General features: G+C 41.1%; 1 protein-coding gene and 1 long non-coding RNA gene across 4 annotated transcripts; both read left to right on the forward strand.

The window, feature by feature from the left end:
* The first annotated feature begins 166 nt into the window (after positions 1-166).
* Positions 167-15,534, forward strand: csnk2a2b (casein kinase 2, alpha prime polypeptide b). Of its 3 annotated transcripts, none has more exons than XM_031310416.2 (12): positions 168-1,208; positions 1,639-1,750; positions 3,398-3,499; positions 4,108-4,158; positions 4,320-4,379; positions 4,525-4,608; positions 5,438-5,548; positions 5,796-5,897; positions 6,486-6,586; positions 14,034-14,182; positions 14,640-14,733; positions 15,421-15,534. In XM_031310416.2, exons 1-11 carry the CDS (start codon positions 1,105-1,107, stop codon positions 14,714-14,716), a joined length of 1,053 nt encoding a protein of 350 aa, XP_031166276.1. In that variant the 5' UTR covers positions 168-1,104; the 3' UTR covers positions 14,717-14,733; positions 15,421-15,534. The 3 variants fall into 3 exon arrangements, with proteins under 3 accessions (XP_031166277.1, XP_031166276.1, XP_031166271.1); XM_031310411.2 differs by having other exon boundaries at positions 169-1,208; positions 14,640-14,723; XM_031310417.2 differs by lacking the exon at positions 4,108-4,158 and having other exon boundaries at positions 167-1,208; positions 14,640-14,723.
* On the forward strand, positions 6,593-8,177 carry LOC116057928. Its single transcript, XR_004106906.2, has 2 exons — positions 6,593-7,648; positions 7,680-8,177. It is a non-coding gene; the product is annotated as an uncharacterized LOC116057928 (long non-coding RNA).
* Positions 15,535-16,678: the final 1,144 nt, after the last annotated feature.

Raw genomic sequence — 16,678 nt, forward strand, 5'->3', positions numbered from 1 at the left:
TTCATTCATATTCGTGCAGTGAAAATATTGCGGTGTCCACACAAATTGTGACTTTTTCTTCATGACATCCGTATAATTTGACAGAAAAAAAGGCCTTCAAATATTTGCTCCTCTATCAATCACATCCTCCTCACTAGGGGGGCGCTGTGTCCCGGCTGCTCAGTCGAACATCCCCTTATTCCTCATCTTCACCGGGGCAGCCAGAGGCTTCACATCCGGGCGGCTCTCTCGCTCCTCTTCAATCGCAATCCGCTTCCCTTCCCTGCGCTCTTGACCGGGGAGGTCTGTGGCTGCAGAAGAAACCTCCGAATCCCGGACCCTCCGTCGGCGTCTGGTACCGGGGCCCTGAGGCGCTGCTTTCCCGCACAGCAGGTCGCACATGACGCGGGCTCTGCCGATGGTGGTGCACGGCGCCGAGCGCTCCCAGTCGGTGCGACATCTCCGCGCTGAAGTAGCATCACTGGCTAACGTTAGCTAACAACATCGATCTCTCTGCTGCTCCACCCCCCTCTCCCTCCGGTCGACCCCCGGTACCGATCCGTCACATCCACAGTTGATTGATAGCTAACACTAGAACACCGAGAGCCGTCCGTCCGCTAGCGCAGAAACCCCACCGGTTACCTCCCCTAACGTTTCGGATTTAGGGCCCGCAACGACAGTTGCTTAGGAGTTTTAACCCGTGATATTCAGATCACCGACCCCCTTTCCTCTTCCACTGTGGCCTTTTTAGAGGTCCGTTTCCTCTCTACCTCAACATCCCTATGCCTCCCCGCCCCTTTGTGTAGCTAACCTCAGCTGCACAATCACTCCGACTCTGATCAGCCCCACCGACATCGGCTCAGCTGCTTCTGACAATCCGACCAAGGAGCGCTGTTCGGCGGGAACTTAATAGCGTCGAACCGCAGCGGACAACTCCGGTTCTCTCCCTCCCTTTTCTCTCAGTCCGGCTGCAGAGGGAAGTTGCTGGCTGACCTATTCCACTTCACACCCACACAGTCAGCAAATCCAGTTACCGGTCTACCCCTGATACCCCCTCCAGTTCCCCCCGACCCCAGCAGATCTCCGTGACAAACGCCCCACAGCGCCCGAGCCACGGGTCTCGCCATGCCGGGTCCGGTGGCCGGTAGCAAGTCCCGTGTGTACGCAGACGTCAATACGCTGAAGAGCCGGGAGTACTGGGACTACGAGGCCCACGTACCCAACTGGAAGTGAGGACATTTCTGTTCAGGTTGCTCTAATTGCATGCATGTCATGTCTGACCACAGAGCTCTCTGTTTGCATGTGTTGAAGAACAAGAGGGAACGTGTGGCAGATGGGTGTCTATTATTATACATCTAGCCGTGAGGGTATGATGAAACTATAATAGCACAGTCTCCCAGCCCACTACCCTGCTGCTCTGCACTGTCTTGAAACTTTCCTCCCCCTTACCTCCATCTATGTCACCATGTTCACCCTGTATGTTGTATCTGTCTAAAGATCATAACCAGAAATCACTTCATCCCCCAAGGCTGGGCTTCATCGCAGTGACAAGAACACTTAGCAACAGCTCTTACACTGACTTCATTGCATGCTGATGCTAAAAAAATGTTTTCTCTTTCTCCCACAAACTCTACACTATCTCTCTGTCTGCCCCTATAGCAACCAGGAGGACTACCAGCTGGTTCGTAAACTGGGCAGAGGGAAGTACAGTGAAGTGTTCGAGGCCATCAACATCACCAACAACGAGAAGGTGGTGGTCAAGATTCTGAAGGTGGGCAGCTAGATCTCCTTAAACTAAATGCTGAATGCCAATGTCCTGGCTGAGTGTGTGGTTTAGAGGCTTCCACTTTTTGAGTTTTTTTGAGTAAATTGAGTAAAATATATAAATGTCAGTGTAATATGGGGAATGGGAGTGCTGATTATATTTTTGATTAATGAACTAATTGGTCTATAGAATGTCAGGAGACAGTGTCACATTTCTATCACAATTCCTAGATATTCCTAAAGCCCCAAGTAATGTCATCAGATGTCTGGTCCAAAAATCCAAATATATTCAATTTAATATAAGTCAATACAAGGAAAAGCAGTAAATTCTCACATTTGAGAACCTGCAGGCTGCAGCCATCAAATGTTTGGCATTTTTCTGCTTGAGAAATTACCTGAACAAAGAATTGATCATCAAAATAGTTGCAGTTTAATTTTCTGTAGATCAACTAATCCTTGCAGAGGTCAGTCCATTATGAAAATACTTATCAGTTGCAGCCCTGTAACCCAGTGGGAAAATGAAAAAGTTAGTGTTTGAGCTTCTGCCCGGTTTGCCTGGTAAATATTTATAGATTCATCTAGGATTAATTTATTGATCAATTAGTCATTTTTCTGTCCTCCATAATGAACACAGTAAAGTTTTCTGTCCACTCAGAGAACACCAGTGTTCTAAATCATAATCATATATTTAATAATGGATTATGCAAAGGAATCAATTAATAAATAAACAATTAGTCCATTATTGTTTTGCCTCAGTCTGAAGCAGTGGTTAAAATGACTTAACCTCGGACTTCCTGCTTCATCAGCAGCTGGAGGAGAGTCTGGCTACTCCACATAGCATTCTGGGATGGGAAAACATGCTCTGGTTTAATGGCATTTCTTTAAACCAATCACAATTGTCTTGGGCGGTCCTAAGCACCGGAGAAAATAGGCTCGGAAGGAACTTGTTTTGGTGGAACATGTGTACGTTCAAAAGTTGTTTTAGTCGTGCAACGGAAAACTCAGATTGGACAGATAGTCTAGCTAGCTGTCTGGATTTACTCTGCAGAGATCTGAGGAGCAGTTAACCATAGTCCTCATAAATCCACCAGAGTTTAAAATGCCAACACAAAAGAAGCCCAGGGCAACGTATATCCGGCTTAAATGAGTGAAATCAACAGTGCAATCCTGGAAGTTGAACGTCAAGGATATAGACTACTACTGCCCCAACTTCTATGTGTCACTCAGTGCTACGTCACACGTTTTGTCGCTCTGATTGGTTGTAGGTCTATCCAATTGCATCCAGAGGCATTTTGGTCTGTGCCGTTGAAAATCGAAAAATGAACTGAGAGGTTCCAGACTAATACGCATTTGCAAATAAGTTTGGCAATGCCAGGGTAGCCAGCATCAAATTATCCGTCAGTCATTTAAATGTAAACATCAACCTGCTGCCCGCACTAAATGTCTCTTGTACAAAAAGATTGACAGAGTGGAATGCAGCGACATGACACGCAGAATCAGCAGGTTCAAGATCAGGAGTCAGAAATAGCACATGGACAAACTTCTGCTTATACATCTCTTGATATGATTTTTTACTTCTTCTGTCTAGCACCCTAAGACCTCTCTTTTAAATCACTGTCTTTGTTTGCCTTGCTTGTTTTTCTTCTGGAGTTAGCCGGTCAAGAAGAAGAAGATCAAGCGAGAGATTAAGATCCTGGAGAACCTGCGTGGGGGGACCAACATCATCCGACTAGTGGACACAGTCAAAGACCCAGTGGTAGGCTAGGCTCTCCAATGGCGTGTCTGTCCTTTTTTAAATGAAGGAAATGAATGGAGATTGTTGGACTGGAACATATCACATGTTAGGAATACTGGTGGAAGTTAACAAGTACTCAATTTAAAATCTGTAAACCTCACTGCATGGGACTGACTGGGATCATTCTTTTATGTGTAAAGTTAACTTGAGGATATAACTACACATCACATCTTAAAAGGGGGGGGGGACCTCACTACTCCAGTGCTTGTGCAACTACATTTGGGTATCTGCCTGGAGTGCCTACCAACCCACAAACTATAAAATAAGACAACAGAAACTGCTTAGAAAAGTATTATTATATTCACAGTTTTTGGACAGTTTGCTTGAACTCCAGCTGCAACGACTGGCTATCAAGCGTGATGATTTTACTATATGTCAAATTGGGGTCCAGTTCACTTCCAGCAAGTTATTGGTTAAGACCACACCGTGGGGTTCTGTCAAATCTGGTGGTTATTCTGGGGACTGAATCAGCAACGAGCTACAAGCTGCACTTTTTAGTCTTGTTTTTGACTGATTTTATCTCACTGCCACTCCCCGTCCCTCTCTGTCTCTCTGTGGTGGCTGTACAGTCCAGAACTCCAGCGCTTGTCTTTGAATGCATCAATAACACAGACTTCAAGGTACAATGATCACCTCTCTTCTGCATGCTTCTGGGGGGTGTGCTGTTTGGTCTTTGGCATCACATTAAGTGTCTTAATCAGTAGCGGGCATCATCAGCTTTTTCCTTGAACATTTCAAATTTAAGGCTCAAATCCTGATCTAACTTTGTTTTTCCCTGCAGGAGTTGTACCAAAAGTTGACAGATTACGATATCCGTTTCTATATGTATGAACTACTGAAGGTGAGACTGAATTTAATGAATAAGACATTTTCCCACTTAGTCTCAATTTTTCGCAAGGTTCATGGGAATTCAAAAGACTGTGTACACATATTTATATCTTTGTCTGCTCTGATGTTACTTGTGTGTGTATGTGCGTGTCTGCCAGGCTCTGGACTACTGTCACAGTATGGGAATCATGCACCGTGACGTCAAACCCCACAATGTGATGATCGACCACCAGTTGAGAAAGGTAGGTGGTGCCCTATATAGTCTGTTTTTGATTTTCTTCACACGCCCACACACTCTAAACATTATCTCAGCCTGCTATTTCAGCCTCTCTCTCACTGTTTATTTTCTCTCTGGCTCTTCATCCTTCCATTCCTCTCTCTTTTATACTCTTTCCCCCATGTAAAAAGAAGTTTATTGTTGGTTGGTAATGCTTTAGTATTGGCTTACACTTGGTGTCCCTGTAATGTGTTTGAGTGCAGTCGGAGTGAGATCCTTAATATAACAGCAGATGTAATTTCCATCTAAATAAATGTTTGTTCTGTTGCTCTTTTTCGATTAACCGCTACAACACAATTCAATCTGTACCCAATTCATGAAAGAATTCATTCATTCATTCAATCTGTATTCTGATCATCTGACAAAGAAATGCCATCTGGCCACAAATAAACATTATCAGTGATGGCAGAACAGACAAAGTAAAGCACGCCACCAATAGAAAGTTTATGTCAATCAAGAAAGAAGAGGAAAGCCAAGCAAGGACTGTAGCCATAACCACTGGCTGTTACTACAAGTGCCAGTGGGTGTGCCTCTTGCTATGGCTGTAGCTAATGGCTATTGCAGTAGCTGTAACATCAGCTGTGGCTTTTTTTTTTTCCTCTTAACAACACCAAAGATGATTACATTGGCAAAGAAAGCATTTTACACTTCCAACCTTGGCCAGCAGGGGGCAGCAGGTTAAAACAGATGTGAATTAATCCCACAAAATACTTATCACACACAGGTTATAATAGGTTACACCTGTCCAAAGGTCACTGTGAAGTTCAATGAGGATACATTGTGTGTTTCCATAGCTACGCCTTATAGACTGGGGTTTGGCAGAGTTCTACCACCCATCCCAGGAGTACAACGTCAGAGTGGCCTCACGGTACTTCAAAGGCCCCGAACTCCTGGTGGACTACCAGGTAACACACACACACACACACGCACACGCACACAGATTGAACCAGCTCACATTTAAACGCCCTTTAGATATACTTTACTTTTTGTATCGCTCTCACATTTACACACAAAGACAAACAGACACACAACGTGTACATTTTGTACAACGTTGACTGTCACACACCTTTGACAAAATGTTGTCAGCACATGGATAATTCTGATGTCTGTGTCTCATCATCGGCAGTGCTGTTTGATGATTTTGTGTTTCAGATGTATGATTACAGTCTTGACATGTGGAGTTTGGGCTGTATGCTGGCCAGTATGATATTTCAGAAAGAGCCCTTCTTCCATGGACAAGATAACTATGACCAGGTGGGTCCGACGCACACGTGCAGCTCCTACACACCATTGAAAACAGCAGCATGTCTAGAGGAGGCAGATAAGTCACGGTCATTGATTACTAATTTTATAAACACATACTGAAAAACACAAGAAAAAAGATCAAAACGTCTGCTGGCTTGCTTCTCAGCACACACGGAGCTTCCTACAGAATGTCCCGAACATGTAATGGAGACAACCTGTATTTGTATCCTGGGCCCTTTATCGGATGGTGTCTGTGGTGCCTCACTCTCAAGTGTCAACTGTAGTTAACAGGAAGAGGGTACTGTCATTCAGCACAAACAGAACTCGTGCTTTGAGAGTTTCTCACAAGAGAGTGGAAGGTGTGAAAAATGGAAAGAGGGAAAACAAATGCAGGTTGATGAGAGAGAAGGAAGGGAAACAAGTCAAACTAACAACAACAACAACATAGATGTAACATAGAGTCTAACAATTGTCTTGACATTTGCGAATGGTTGGTGAATATATGATTCAGCCATAATGTGACAAAGATTTCTTTATATTTCAAAGTGGTCCACAGAGTTTGAACCCCAGTGTGTTATGTTTTTTTTTTTTTTTTAGTTGGTGCGAATTGCCAAGGTCCTGGGGACAGACGAGCTGTTCGGCTACTTGCGTAAATACCACATTGAACTGGACCCGCGCTTCAAAGACCTGCTGGGACAGTAAGTCCACTCTCACTTTGCCTCTGGGATTCCCATCACACTCCACTTATGGTGACACACAGTAGCTGCTCTGGAGCCAAATGTAGTGTAGAAGTCAAATCAGAATACAGGCTAAAAATATCCCGAAGGGCAGCAAAGTAACTTGGTGCGGATATTAATATTTTTTAATATTTTCAGTGCTGCATATGCCCTCCCCTGACTCGCACTCAACCCCTAAAATAGTTGTCAGGAAATCGTTTTAACACCCCTGTTGATAAAACAAAGTCTAATAAAAATGCATTTGAAATTATCCTTAAAGGGTAATTTTGTTTTTCTCAACCAGGACCCTATTTTCCCCATGCATTAGTGTCTTAAGTGACTAATGTGTACAAAAATCTTTGAAATTGGTCCAGCATTGAGTGAGAAAGCTGTAACCATCAGCAGCTAACCAGGCTGTAATGTAATCCTGTAGACAAATGTGCATTGTCAATTTTGTACACTAAAAGTGGTGTTTTTGCTAGTGACATTCTCAAATTGTTATTATAAGTGCCTAACAACATGATTTAAAGGATTCCAACAGTGTTCGATCTTTATGTTAAAGTATAAGATCCCTTTTGTTTAACCAGAAACGGCTCCGAGAGCACTATCGCTAAACCCACCAGACTCTGTTTCAATAAACAATACTTTTAGCCTGTATAGAGCCAGCATATTTCCACATCTAATTCGGTAAGTTATGCGTTTATTTCAACCAAACCAGAGTGGTGATTGTTGGAACAGTGGAAAGACGAACCAAGACGGCTTTTGATGTTTTTTGTTTATTTCTGTCGACTTTGACTTTGAATAAAGTGTGTTTTACGATGATACAATTACTGTTTACTTAAATGGAGCACAATGGGTTTGGCAATAGCAATTTGGGGGATGTTTTTAATGTTAAAAAAAAAGATCTTCCTCTTTTTAAAAAAAAAAAAAAAAAAAAAAAGTCAATCTCTGTAAGGATCCTTTCCATAATGTTGTCATACACTTGGAACAATAATCTGAGCATGTCCATGGCAAAACGAGCACTTTTGTGGATGTAAATTGAAAGTGCGCAATTGCCCAATCACTTACATTGTAGCTTGTTTCGCTTCTGCCGACTGCAGCGATCTTGCTTAATACTGGACCAATTTCAGAGATTGTTGTCAGTCAATTAGACACAAAAACTTGGGAAATTGGTTCCAGGTTGAAAAAAAACAAAAAACGAAGTGACCCTTAAATACAGTAGAATAAAGTAGGTTTTAACATTGACATCTGGAAAAGGAAGCCTCATAACTTCTGTTGAGGCCCTCTTTGTGATCCATGCAGTCCTGAATAGAACCATCGATTTACACTTTCCAGCACACAAAGAAGCGTGTTCTACTGCCTGCTTGCATCACAGTGGTAGTTACAAACACAAATTCACCTTTTTCCACTGCAGCGCTTATGTAATGAGCTAAGGGGAAATTTGGAGGGAAATGTCTTTGTCACCACATTGAGCCATACAATTATTATAATAATAATAATAATAATAATAATAATAATACATTTGTTGTATATAGCGCTTTAAAAAGGTACTCAAAGGCACTTTACAAGGTAACAACAAAGAAAAACAATAAGCTCAGAATAAAAACCACAATAAAAACTAGAGATAAATATTAAAAAGGTGCAGCAAAACAGCATAGAAACAAATGGAAACAGCTAAGTTGTTTATAGGTTAAAAGCAGCTTTAAAGAGATGGGTTTTGAGTTTGGTTTGTAAGTTAGCAAGTGATGTGGAAAGTCTGAGGTGTTGGGGGAGAGAGTACCAGAGGGAGGGCGCTGCAATGGAAAGTATTGTAGTTTTTTGAGGAATTCGGTGGGTGTGCCGTACAGAATGCTGTTGCATGTGGTACTCGAGGGAGAGGGTTTGGGCAAAGATAACACGAGGTTGCGGATTTTTTGTGGATGCTGGAAGAGTGGAACCATCGATGCAGAGGGAGAATTTTTGGCAGGATTTGATGAGGGTTTTTGGGCTGATGAGGATTTTAGATTTGTCGCTTTTGAGTTTGAGGAAGTTAGCTTGCGTCCATGCTTTTATTTCTGTAAGGCAGTTTGTGAGGGTGGAGTAGGTGGCAGCAGTGATGGATTTGGTGGATATGTAGAGCTGGGTGTCATCGGTAGGGATGCAGTGGTTAACCGATTTCACTATTAACGGAGCTTTAAAACGTCACGGTTAATCGTAAAGGCTCCACTACACCGAGTGTTAACTGACTGCAAGTTATGTGTAGCAGTGTGTGCAGTTCTTGATAAACCTTCTTGACAACATAAACGTTCGTCTTTGCGCACACACGGCACATCAGACGCCGGGTCCGGTCACCGTGAGCATTGCCTGTCAGAGTGATGTACAACGGAGTCCGGTGGGGGGGATAACTTACTGCTGCAATTTAACGTTGCATAAAGTAAGCAAACATCAGGAAAACGCAGAGCAGAGCCCAGCCCCTGACCTCAGGACAGCTGCAACGAGGAATTCAACCCAAGTTGGTAAGCTTGCTAGCGACTTTGTTTATTAACGTTGTTAAGTGTTAGTTAGCTTATTAATGTCACCAGTTAGCTACCGTTAGCCTGTTTAATATTAACGGCAACGTTACAGTTAACAGCTGACGAGTCAGGAGCCGACATTTGCATTTACAGTGAGTGCACTGGCGATAACGAGCGGGTATAAGTTAGCAGCAGGTTTGATATTCGCCGGATATTCGTTTTCGACTTACCCCCGATTCAGTTTCTTCAATAAAATTCCACTACATTACGAGTGTAGTATGTTGAGGACAGTTTAGGACACTGTATAAAAAAAAATGACAATGGTATTTCTCGTTGCTACCGATTTACGAGCGAAAACAGCACTTCAATCTACGTTCCGGCTGTTGGCTGAGTTAGGGACCGTCTACAAATTACAGTGCTCAGGCTGGTGACATATAGACTTATGGGATTCTTTCAGGAAAGAAATCACCAAAAATCATCTTTTGTAATTCTGATTACTGTAGTAGTAGCCAATGGTGGTCTGCTAGTTACTACAGGTCATATTTTTGTCATATGTCACATTATAGTGAAACAGGATGGAATTAAAAGTTTAAAATATTCACCAAAAATCAACAAAAGTACATTTCCTCATTCTGATTGCTGTAGTAGTTGCCAAAGGCAGGGTGCTACGTACTACAGGTGCATTTTTGCTGATATCGTGCATTATGGTGAAACAGGATGGAATTAAAAGTTTCAAATATTCACCAAAAATCAACAAAAGTACATTTTCTCATTCTGATTTCTGTAGTAGTTGCCAAAGGCATGGTGCTACGTACTACAGGTCATATTTTTGTCATATGTCACATTACAGTGAAACAGGATGGAATTAAAAGATTAAAATATTCACCAAAAATCAACAAAAGTACATTTTCTCATTCTGATTGCTGTAGTAGTTGCCAAAGGCAGGGTGCTACGTACTACAGGTCATATTTTTGTCATATGTCACATTACAGTGAAACAGGATGGAATTAAAAGATTAAAATATTCACCAAAAATCAACAAAAGTACATTTTCTCATTCTGATTGCTGTAGTAGTTGCCAAAGGCATGGTGCTACGTACTACAGGTCATATTTTTGTCATATGTCACATTACAGTGAAACAGGATGGAATTAAAAGATTAAAATATTCACCAAAAATCAACAAAAGTACATTTTCTCATTCTGATTGCTGTAGTAGTTGCCAAAGGCAGGGTGCTACGTACTACAGGTGCATTTTTGCTGATATCGTGCATTATGGTGAAACAGGATGGAATTAAAAGATTAAAATATTCACCAAAAATCAACAAAAGTACATTTTCTCATTCTGATTGCTGTAGTAGTTGCCAAAGGCAGGGTGCTACGTACTACAGGTGCATTTTTGCTGATATCGTGCATTATGGTGAAACAGGATGGAATTAAAAGTTTAAAATATTCACCAAAAATCAACAAAAGTACATTTTCTCATTCTGATTGCTGTAGTAGTTGCCAAAGGCAGGGTGCTACGTACTACAGGTGCATTTTTGCTGATATCGTGCATTATGGTGAAACAGGATGGAATTAAAAGATTAAAATATTCACCAAAAATCAACAAAAGTACATTTTCTCATTCTGATTTCTGTAGTAGTTGCCAAAGGCATGGTGCTACGTACTACAGGTCATATTTTTGTCATATGTCACATTACAGTGAAACAGGATGGAATTAAAAGATTAAAATATTCACCAAAAATCAACAAAAGTACATTTCCTCATTCTGATTGCTGTAGTAGTTGCCAAAGGCAGGGTGCTACGTACTACAGGTCATATTTCTGTCATATGTCACATTACAGTGAAACAGTATGCAATTAATTGTTAAAAATTCAATGAAAAGACATTTTCACATTCTGTTTGATGTAATGGGCTTGTTGCTAGGCTGCTACTTAATGTAGGTGGATTTTTTAGTGTAACAGGACGGGAATAATTATAAAAAAACACACCAAAGGCATTGTTAACAAGTCATTTTTTAATTACAGAGTAGTAAAGAAGGGTGGATGTAGGCATGGTTCTTAAACAAAAACAAAGCCCAGTGATGAATAAAAATACATGTTCTTATTCTCTTGGATGTAGTTGCCAGAGTATGTCTTATTACAGGTCAGATGACATTATCAGATCATTTATCAAAAGGAGTTGATGGAATAGACATTTTCCTGTTTTGGTTACCTCATTTCCTTGTTTGTTGAATAAGATCCCCTTAATTAGTATTTTTTTCCTCTTTCATTTTGTGGAGCTTAATTTTCTTATTCACTGTACTTTTGTTATTCAACCCCTATAGGGCAATATGACCCCAAAATGATCTCACTTTGTAGAATAAACAACATAGAACAAAAGCTGTCATGAATAGCCTATAGCTAAGAGACTTGTATTTCTTAACAAAACATAAATAAAAAATATAAATAACATAATATTTATAATAATAAGCGACACTTAAATAAAGATATAAATAAAGTAATAAATAATAGGCAGCGACACTTAAATAAAAATAAAAAATACTGTAATAATAAATAAGAGGCAGAAAAGATAAATAAACATAATAAATAATATAATAATGAATCTTTCACGTTGACTTTTCCTCTAACTTTGCCCCACAAAACTTTTACATCGTCACGGATTTTCTCTTTCCCAGTCTTCTATCTTCTACTACAGAACGTAATTTATTAGTAGACAATTGTGAATTGTGAATATTTTAATCTTTTAATTGCATACTGTTTCACTGTAATGTGACATATGACAAAACTATGACATGTAGTACGTAGCACCCTGCCTTTGGCAACTACTACAGCAATCAGAATGAGAAAATGTACTTTTGTTGATTTTTGGTGAATATTTTAATCTTTTAATTCCATCCTGTTTCACTGTAATGTGACATATGACAAAAATATGACCTGTAGTACGTAGCACCCTGCCTTTGGCAACTACTACAGCAATCAGAATGAGAAAATGTACTTTTGTTGATTTTTGGTGAATATTTTAATCTTTTAATTCCATCCTGTTTCACCATAATGCACGATATCAGCAAAAATGCACCTGTAGTACGTAGCACCCTGCCTTTGGCAACTACTACAGCAATCAGAATGAGAAAATGTACTTTTGTTGATTTTTGGTGAATATTTTAATCTTTTAATTCCATCCTGTTTCACCATAATGCACGATATCAGCAAAAATGCACCTGTAGTACGTAGCACCCTGCCTTTGGCAACTACTACAGCAATCAGAATGAGGAAATGTACTTTTGTTGATTTTTGGTGAATATTTTAAACTTTTAATTCCATCCTGTTTCACTATAATGTGACATATGACAAAAATATGACCTGTAGTAACTAGCAGACCACCATTGGCTACTACTACAGTAATCAGAATTACAAAAGATGATTTTTGGTGATTTCTTTCCTGAAAGAATCCCATAAGTCTATATGTCACGAGCCTGAGCACTGTAATTTGTAGACGGTCCCTAACTCAGCCAACAGCCGGAACGTAGATTGAAGTGCTGTTTTCGCTCGTAAATCGGTAGCAACGAGAAATACCATTGTCATTTTTTTTTATACAGTGTCCTAAACTGTCCTCAACATACTACACTCGTAATGTAGTGGAATTTTATTGAAGAAACTGAATCGGGGGTAAGTCGAAAACGAATATCCGGCGAATATCAAACCTGCTGCTAACTTATACCCGCTGCGATAACGTTTGTACGAGTCAAAACTCAACAGCTCAAACATGTCACTGACGTTACCACTAAACGTTACTTACTTACTCCTCTTCATCCCCTATTGGACACACGGCTGCAAAAAGATCTCTCCATCGCATTTCGTCCTTGGCAACATGCTGTGAATCTCCCTGTGACAGGTGCATCTTGGCTAGCAGCTCCTCCAACTTTCAGACACACCAGCTAGCTGGGTCGTTTCTAGCCCAAAAAGGGCCAACTTCTTCTTAATGACAGCACTGTTGTTGCCAACTTGGCCTTTGTTTGTGGTGTGACAGATTCACCTCTAGTCTAATCTTTTCAGATGAATTTAAATAAAAGAGGTTGATGATTGATCATATAATCATTTTCCGTTTTCAAAAGGCAGCAATAAATAACACATTAAAATCTATAGTGTTCATGTGATTTCATACACTAGCAGTGAAATTAATAAATTCATAATAATCGTGACACCGTGATTATTCTTCATACATTCTTCAGACTATAATCGTACCAACAAAATCTACAGTCGTTGCATCCGTAGTCATCGGCATAACAGTGGAAATGGAGTCATTGGTGGGGTATGATGTGACCAAAGGGGAGCATGTAGAGGTTGAAAAGGAGGGGACCAAGCACCGAACCTTGGAGGACTCCCTGTGAGACTAGGGCAGTGCATGATTTGGATTTGTTGATGCTAATTGAACTGGTGGCAGTAGGAGAGGTATGATTTGAACCAGGAGAGGGCAGTCACAGACTCTTAAAGGTACACTGTCAAGTTTTCTTTTACACATTCAGTGTTTCTCATCAAAACATCCTTGAAGCCTAACACACCTTTTGAATGCAATTCCCTCCTGATAAAACATTTGCAAAATCCTTTTTAAACCTGCATTGTTCACGTCCATGTTCATATCAGCTAGCTTTTTTTTTCTTCTATATGTTACATTTTTTGGTACTTTTTTTGCCACCGACTGTTGACCAGTGGATCAGTGCGAGACTGCAGAAATGCGCATCCCCTTCACCAATGTGCTCCTGTGCATACACATGGGTCCTTTTTGTGCATACTGGTACCTAGTGGTCAAAAACTGCGCAGTGTGCCTTTAAGTTCTGTGTTCCTGCCATGTCACTAGAAAAGGCCTCTGCTCACTGCTGCTTCTTTTGCTCACATCTCAGCTGTAATAAATGTATGTGCGTACGTGTCTGCCTGCAGGCAGAGCAGGAAGCGCTGGGAACAGTTTGTGCAGACGGAGAACCAGCACTTGGTGAGTCCTGAAGCCCTGGACCTGCTGGACAAGCTGCTACGCTACGACCACCAACAGAGACTGACTGCCACAGAGGCCATGGAGCACCCTTACTTCTGTAAGCATGACACACACACACACAAACACAAACAGCTCACACAGGCAACACACATGGGGATGCAGTGAGACTTGGTGAGGAGTTCGTAGTATTTGGAGTGAAGACCCTGGCCATACTTGCAGGCTGTAGCACTAGCTGAACTGAAATTTGGTCGTAGTTTGGAGTGTAAAGTCAACACTAAATGCTACGTCGCTGTGGCGAATTCTATCACTGGTGAATGCAGCGTAACATCACACATGGTTGGGTTCTGAATACGGAGCGTTCACGTCAGTATCATCATGAATGTAAACACACAGGAAATGTGTAACATTTGGCCCTACCATTATTCTATCCATTCCTTCATAATAACAGGTCTACAGCCCATTTAGAGTCTCTTTTTAAATGCTCTCAAACTCTAATTAGCATTAACTGAAGGTTATAGGGAATTATGAAGTGTTGTTCCTCTCTCCTTCTGCAGACCCAGTAATAAAGGAGCAGTCTCTGTCAAACTCTGACAACAACATGGTATCCAGTGGCAACACTACAGCGCGATGAAACACAGGTAAACACAGGTTTGAAAAATGACTCGCTGCTCACTGTGTATGTGGATGATTATTTAGATTTAGACTTTTTTGAAGGTACAAAAGTTTAACATAATATAAATGATAAAATAATTTGACAATTTACAGGTGGTATCTGCCTCACGCACACTTACATTAAGTGTGCATGGATTGTTTTACGACAGGTCAGCTGCCGTAAGTCAGTTTTATGGCAACAAGTAAACAGGAGAGCTGCCTTTTTTTTTTCTTTTTTTCTTTTTGCTAAAAAGCACAATAACGTTTAGGCCTACATGGATTTGGTTTATATTCCTTGGTTAATACTTGTGGAGACATCATATAATTAAATGTACATGAAATGTGCAGAATGTTTTTTACACTGGATATGGCTTTTTCTGTTTACGTCCCCATCGTTTTAGCTTTTCTTGGTTAGAACACAGCTCGAAATAGGCTACCGAAAAGAAAAAAATATGAAGTATCTGCACTCGAGTGAAAATAGTTACAGAGCAGCTATTTGGCTATTCTCTCCCATAGCACATAGCAAGAGCTTCTCAACGGGTGTCGAACAAGTGCTGCTCGCTTGCCACTGTCCTGGCACCAGCCACAGACTTACAACTGAGGTGCCAGTGCCACTCTGAAGATCGCGGCCCTGCTGCTTTTTTTCTCCTCATGCTGTCTCTTGTGTTCTCTTTCTCTCTGCAGACGTGGAAGAAGAAGAAGTTTGTTACCTCAGCTTTGTACCCGGTTGTGACAGTAACTTTGACAAGTGTACAGTGACAATGGATCAAAGTAACTCTGACCAGTTACACACTGACAGATATGTGCATACGGATTACACACATCTATACACACATACACACATCGATGCAAGCACACCTCTATACAAACACACATGCAGACATGTATACATAACACCCTCCTCTGTATCAGTCTGCGATTGGCTTGTCCTGGTTCCCTGTCCAGCAGCCTGACCAATGAGCTTGAAGCTGCTCCCCCATCGTCCCCCAAATCGTCTTTTTCCTCCCAGCTCAGTGTCATGTAGGTCAAAAACGGACAAACTACTTTTAAAGACAATTCAGTCGCTCCTCCTCTCTCTGTCGTTCCTTTATATCATCCCCTCTTTGTTTGCATCAGCATGGAGAATGAACAGGAGCGTGAGCCTGTACAAGTCCCAACCACCTCCCCTCCCAACCTGTTCATCCATCAGTCTGTCTGGCCCCCCCCCCCCTCCCCCTCCCCTTCCCCATCCTGTACCCAAACAGACAGACTGATGTCTTAGCACTACTCCAGTTCTGAAAGTGGCATGGTGGACTCTCTCTAGATAGAATGATGATGATGATGATGATGATGATGATGATGATGATGATGATGATAATAATAATATTAATGAAAAATAAATGATTTTTATTTAGATGAAGTCTGCCTGTGTCAAGAGTGAATTATTGCTCGTTACTTCTCTGTAGGTGTGGGAAATCTTTTTGATTTGAGGTGATCTTGAAGGTGATGAAAGTGTTTATTATGATGAGGAGTACTACAAAGTCTGTGAAAAGAGTCATACAGGATCCGACTGGGGTTTCTAACTAAAACTGTGATTAACTTATATTATGGGAAATGTTTGATCCAGTGTTTTTGGAGCTTGACCCATACTAAAAATCAGATGAATCATGTAGACATCTGCTGCTTCAGCTTGTGACTTTTAAAAAAAATTTTAATCTGTCCACCAACTTTATGGAAGTGCAATATTAAATAGTTACATGGGGAATTGTGTGGCAGCATAGTCTCTAGCTAATCTCAAAACTCAATGGGGCCTCCAGTTTGTTCTGTTATTTTCCATTTGTGTCTTTTCCTCATCTCGGTTTAAATATTTCCCACATGCACAGATGCGTGCCACCCATGGTCAATTTATTTCCGTTGTAGAGGTGGACATCAGGAATCACTTTGCTGTTAAAGAATCACTTGG

Source organism: Sander lucioperca, chromosome 7 (genome assembly GCF_008315115.2).
Source record: "Sander lucioperca isolate FBNREF2018 chromosome 7, SLUC_FBN_1.2, whole genome shotgun sequence".
Taxonomy (NCBI): domain Eukaryota; kingdom Metazoa; phylum Chordata; class Actinopteri; order Perciformes; family Percidae; genus Sander; species Sander lucioperca.